This window comes from Nestor notabilis, unplaced genomic scaffold (assembly GCF_000696875.1).
Source record: "Nestor notabilis isolate BGI_N333 unplaced genomic scaffold, ASM69687v1 scaffold26369, whole genome shotgun sequence".
NCBI lineage: Eukaryota > Metazoa > Chordata > Aves > Psittaciformes > Psittacidae > Nestor > Nestor notabilis.
The window spans coordinates 2,171-7,258 of NW_009944512.1; the positions used below are offsets into that span (position 1 = coordinate 2,171).

General features: G+C 36.3%; 1 protein-coding gene across 1 annotated transcript in view; it reads right to left on the minus strand.

Annotated features, from left to right (window-relative positions):
- Nucleotides 1–2,145: 2,145 nt before the first annotated feature.
- PIGK (phosphatidylinositol glycan anchor biosynthesis, class K) overlaps nucleotides 2,146–5,088 on the minus strand; it is a gene marked incomplete at both ends in the record, with an annotated part of 14,823 nt that continues 11,880 nt past the window's right edge. Inside the window, one exon of the mRNA XM_010022453.1 lies at nucleotides 2,146–2,318. Coding sequence (XP_010020755.1) covers nucleotides 2,146–2,318 — 173 coding nt within the window. The remainder of the gene's footprint in view (nucleotides 2,319–5,088) is intronic.

Genomic DNA, 5,088 nt, shown 5'->3' on the forward strand with positions numbered 1-5,088 from the left:
ATGAGAGTGCGACCCGGGGTGTCAACAGCAATAACTTTCCCAAAAGGCATAGAACGGTTTTACTAAGGCTGGGGAGGTTAAGGATATGCTTTAAGGATATCCTTAAGGATATTCATATTCTTTCATTCATGGGTTATTTTTACATTAATTTGGAACAATCTGGGTAGTATCTATTCAAAGGTCACGTAATTTGTGAAGTGTTCTGATTTCTTAACACCCTAATAGATATGTGTAACGTCTATAATATTCATTACATAAAACCAGAGTAATTGCTTTTTGCAGAGCAGACCTTCTAAAACTGCGTTTTTAAAAAGCATCAACATTTTTCATAAATTCACTTCAAGGTGTAATTTTTAAATTTGTTGTAGTGAAATAGATCTGTCACACCAGGAAATACCAATCTTTGAATTCTGTTTAATTAATTTATCAAGCACTCCACATCACTATCTCGACAGCTATGCTATAATTTTCCAGCACTTTCCATAAAGTCCATACTTTCTTCTCTATTAAAAACACATTCTCTATAAACTCTTCCGAAGTGAGAACAAGAAACTGAGAACTGAAGTACTTCCTTTTGAAAATTTTATCTGAATATAGCGCAATGAGTAACCCACTATTTTACACAAGACCACTTAAACTGGTCCTGTATGTTACAGACATAAAGCAGTATTCCGTAACGGGCTGCTGTGTGCTTCCATTCCTAGCTGTACATGTTCTCAAAGACTCTCTTAAGCTAAAGAACTATTTAGCTATTACACCAGAATGTTCCCATCCCTTTCAATGTCACAGATTTAAGTTGACTGGAATTGCTGTGAAAATGTAATACATCCTTCATTAAATATGACAGCATTTCACAAAGATAATATTCCTCTCCATGTACGAGTGCCGGTTTCTCAACACTGCTTCCGTGTACCCAATTCAGCAATGTGTCAGATACCTACAAAACCCCTCATATAATGGTGCCAAACTAACTCAAAAATTAAAGCTGAAAATCCCAACCAGTCACTTCCTGTTTCAGAACAGTAAAGTCAATCAAAACCTATTTCTCCTTTTAATCATCCACAAATTAGAAGCCCACACAGGTAAGTTTTCATCCTGGTTTTTGACTGGCAAAATGTTTGTTATTTGCCAAAAGATTTTCTTCTTTTCCTTAAAAAAACTGTTCTAAACTAAGGAGTCACAAAATCAGCTTAAGAGATATACTGTTCATCCTAACACACTATATGGATAAAAATACAGTATGAAAATAAAATATGAAATAAATATAATTGTGTGGAATAGCAATCTTAAATATTTCATAATGATATGAAATATTACACTAAACCATGTGTAAACTGCTACCCACTAAGTTGTTCTTTGGTTTGAGCAACAGTAAACAACAAGGTAGACAACGATCTGCATAAATTTATGGGTTGAAAAATATTTCAGCCATTACATCAGACTATTTCAAACCTTTTTTTCCCCCCTCTTATAAGACAGTATCATGAAACATAAAAGATGCAACAGAAATGGAAGTACAATGCTAAATAAACTCTATAGAACAAGCACATCTTCCTTTACAGTTCCCAATAGGTGGCAACACAATACCAAAAATACAAAGTAGTTTATAATTCTTTCTTCATCCAAAGTAATAGTAGCCCCGTTACAACTTCTATTAATGAACTTGCACCAACAATTTTATTCAAAGGAATCACTGCATCTCAGCAACCAAAATTCTCAGGACAGATAATGTCAAAAGCCAGAGGATTCACAGAACAGAAACAAAGCATCTATTAAAGAGCTAGTTGTTATGAAAAAACTGATGGCATATACTCAGAGCTTATCTCTTTCAAATCTACAGTAACAAAACATTTCTGCACATCAAATAAGAAATTACAAGCAAGAAAGAAATTTTAGACTAATTTTTGTTGTTGTTGACATCTGTAGCTTGGTCTTTAGCAGTATTTATTTAAAGGTCTAAATAAAGGGATGAGCATTTTTAAACTAAGTTTTAGCTGACAAACCCCAATGTCATCATACTAGCAGGTCCATACTAACTCCCTGATTCTTTGCAAGAAATGTCAGGAAATCAGAGGACAGCTATACAACAATTTTGTTTCTGTGGCACAAACCTATACAAATCAAGTCTAAAGAGTGACTACTTACTTTCTTTCAAATCCAGCTATGTCACGGTCCAAAGAAATTGTCTCTCTTGTAATTTCCACCTTTCTCACACTGCCAAAGAAGTCTGTTATCAGAACATTTTGAGGGTCTCGCCGAAAGAGATCAGTTCGGTGCCCAGGTGTGGAAACGCACAAACTTTTTGGACAAACCTGAAACTGGAAACCAAGATGGACAATCATATCCTGTCCCTCATTTGTCACTAATCTCTACACAGACCTTCCAAAATTAAATTGCTATAAAAAGAAAAATAAATGCTACACATAACTTGCATTAATTTCAGTACAAGCTCCACAGCTAAAAAAAATGATTGAACAAAAACTTTCGAAGGCATGAACATCTTGATTATGCATTTCAGAAAACCTTTATCCTCATAATTATGCTGTTTAAGAGATGCTTCTTCAAAAGTCAACCATCAATTACATCTAATTAAACGCACAAATTATTTCTGATATAGATGCAGCAATGCTGCTATAACCTTCCAAAAAGCACAAGTGGGTATAAATTCTTCATATTTACTAAAGGGAGGCATGGAAGAGTAAACAAGCCTTGATAAGTAACTAATAGTAAAGGCTTCGTAAAGAAGCAAGAATTCACATTTTGATCAAAAATTCTCAGTCTTATTTCTAGTTAATAGGCTGAAAATGCAGAATTAGAATCTTCAAATATCAAAGGTGGTTTATGTACATTAAGTTCGCAGAGTCATCCTGTAAAACCTACAATTTACCTATATACCTTATGATTTTACCCATCTATTTTGTCTACATATCAGATCTCCTATATCTAACACACATTACACCACATGGAAGAAAGAAACAGCACAAACAAACTGTTTTTAATGGACTCAATTCTGTATAAAGGTATATTTGAATAAAATAAGACAATGTAACAGTGACAGATTTGTTGTGGCATTTAGATATCTAAGAAGACAGCATGCCTATTAAATAACAAGATTGTTATGTACCCAGCAGATATTCAAGGCAACACCAAGGCATTCTGGACACAATACCACACTCGTCAAGGAAGTCTCTAATATTTCCTATCTGGAGAGATTCCTATTTCGAGGAATCCTGTAATGCACGTAATGTAATATAATAAATAATACTTGGTTTGTATTTTTATTAATAATGCTACCTAGCTTACAGTGGCATGAAATGGAGCCCAAGGCCTCACTCTTTCTGACCTCCTTGATGAGCTCAGAAAACTGAGCTCATATCTCAGCCATTAGAAGGCACTTCACAATGGAATTCACAACTCCACTAGACACAGGATCCAGACACAACCCTGTAAGATAGAGGCACTAACTCTACAGTCCTCTGGACAGTTTCATGAGCAAACATTGCAGTCCATTCAACAACAGCCCACGGACCACCTGGTAACAGTGTAGGTTATGTGAGCCCTCATGCATTCCAGTAACACATAACGTTTAACGTAACAGATTCATGCACACTCTCCACATGAGTGCTCATCTTCCTTAACCTTACATTCTCCGAGTGATTTTCAAACCAGGTCCATCAGTCACTGGATCTAGAGTTCATATATCTCATCACAGACCAGCTCTTAGAACACTGCATTCTTAGGCAAAATCACACATCCTATTTAACTCAGTGCAGATGCAACCTCAATTACCCCAGACTGTGATTGACAAAACCTGTGAGTTTCAGCCCATACCTCCTAGCAGAAATTCTGTGCTCAGCCTGACACAAAACATATGGGCTTGTGTGGCTCCTTCTCTTAGGACAACAGTGCCCTACATTTAAAAAGTTTCCCAGAGAGGAAACAATGTACCTGGCTTTTCTTCGTAGAGAACAGATTCTATCTCCCCACTCCCCCGTTCTGCTCCATTACACCTTTGTCGAAGTCTCTAAGCATACAGCATTAGGCTGCTGCCTAATGCCCAGGGAGACTTCAGCTCACTTTCAACCTTTACCTTAAGAGAAGCACACATATCCACCAAGCTGGTTTTTAATGATTCCCAACTCTCCTATTGGGAGAGTATCACACAGCTGCTAAAGAAAAGATAGGGGCAGAGCAAATCTTTTTATTATCCTCCCTGTGAAGTGAAAATGAACTAGTCTCGTCAGCTTCCCATACAAAGCCACCTGTCAATGCACACAAACCCTCTTAAGTTTCAGTTTCAAGAAAACGCCATGAATTTTCTTCAGCTCTGCTGCAACTAAGGGCACAAACATAAAAACTAAGTCTCTGAAGTAAGCTATAGAAGCTAAGTACTTGTTTTAATCCCCGTCCTTGATGCATAAATCTATGCTGCAATTATACAATTAGTGTCTCTACCAAGCTCTAGAGAGTGTGAATGTCCCAAAACAACTGCATCAGCACTGAAAGTGGGAAACTGATACTGCACACAACTATTTCTAACCTGTCCCACAACAATTTGCTACCATTAGATGTTGAGATGAATCTTAAGCAAAAATATGCAACAGCACTGAGAAGACTTCAGTATTAAAAATCTACCTATCCAGTACTGGTGTGAAAAAAGGACTGCAAAGAACTACACCACAGCAGAGTAACACTAGTAACTGAGGTCTTCTGACAAAAGAAAAGGCAAACGCTGGCTAAATGAAACACATCTGTTCATATGCCCATTTTTACAAATTTTTTAAAATAAGATACTATTCAAATAAACCTAAACAATTCCCAAAAATGGGAACTTTGTTATCTTTTTCTTAACAACATTTTTAGCTATTTTATGGCAAATGATATCTCATTTAGAAATTTATTTGAGACTTATTTTAAAACTTCAAATGTGTGACATTTCAATTTAGTCTTCACTTTTCTTGAATTGTGATCAAACCGAAAGTCAGTCATTTGCACAGCTTTATGTTATCCCTTAGCAACACAGATGGAGCAGGTGGGGAGTAGGTGGAGTGGATCATGAAGAAAGATGTCTCATTCTTTGCAGGAATG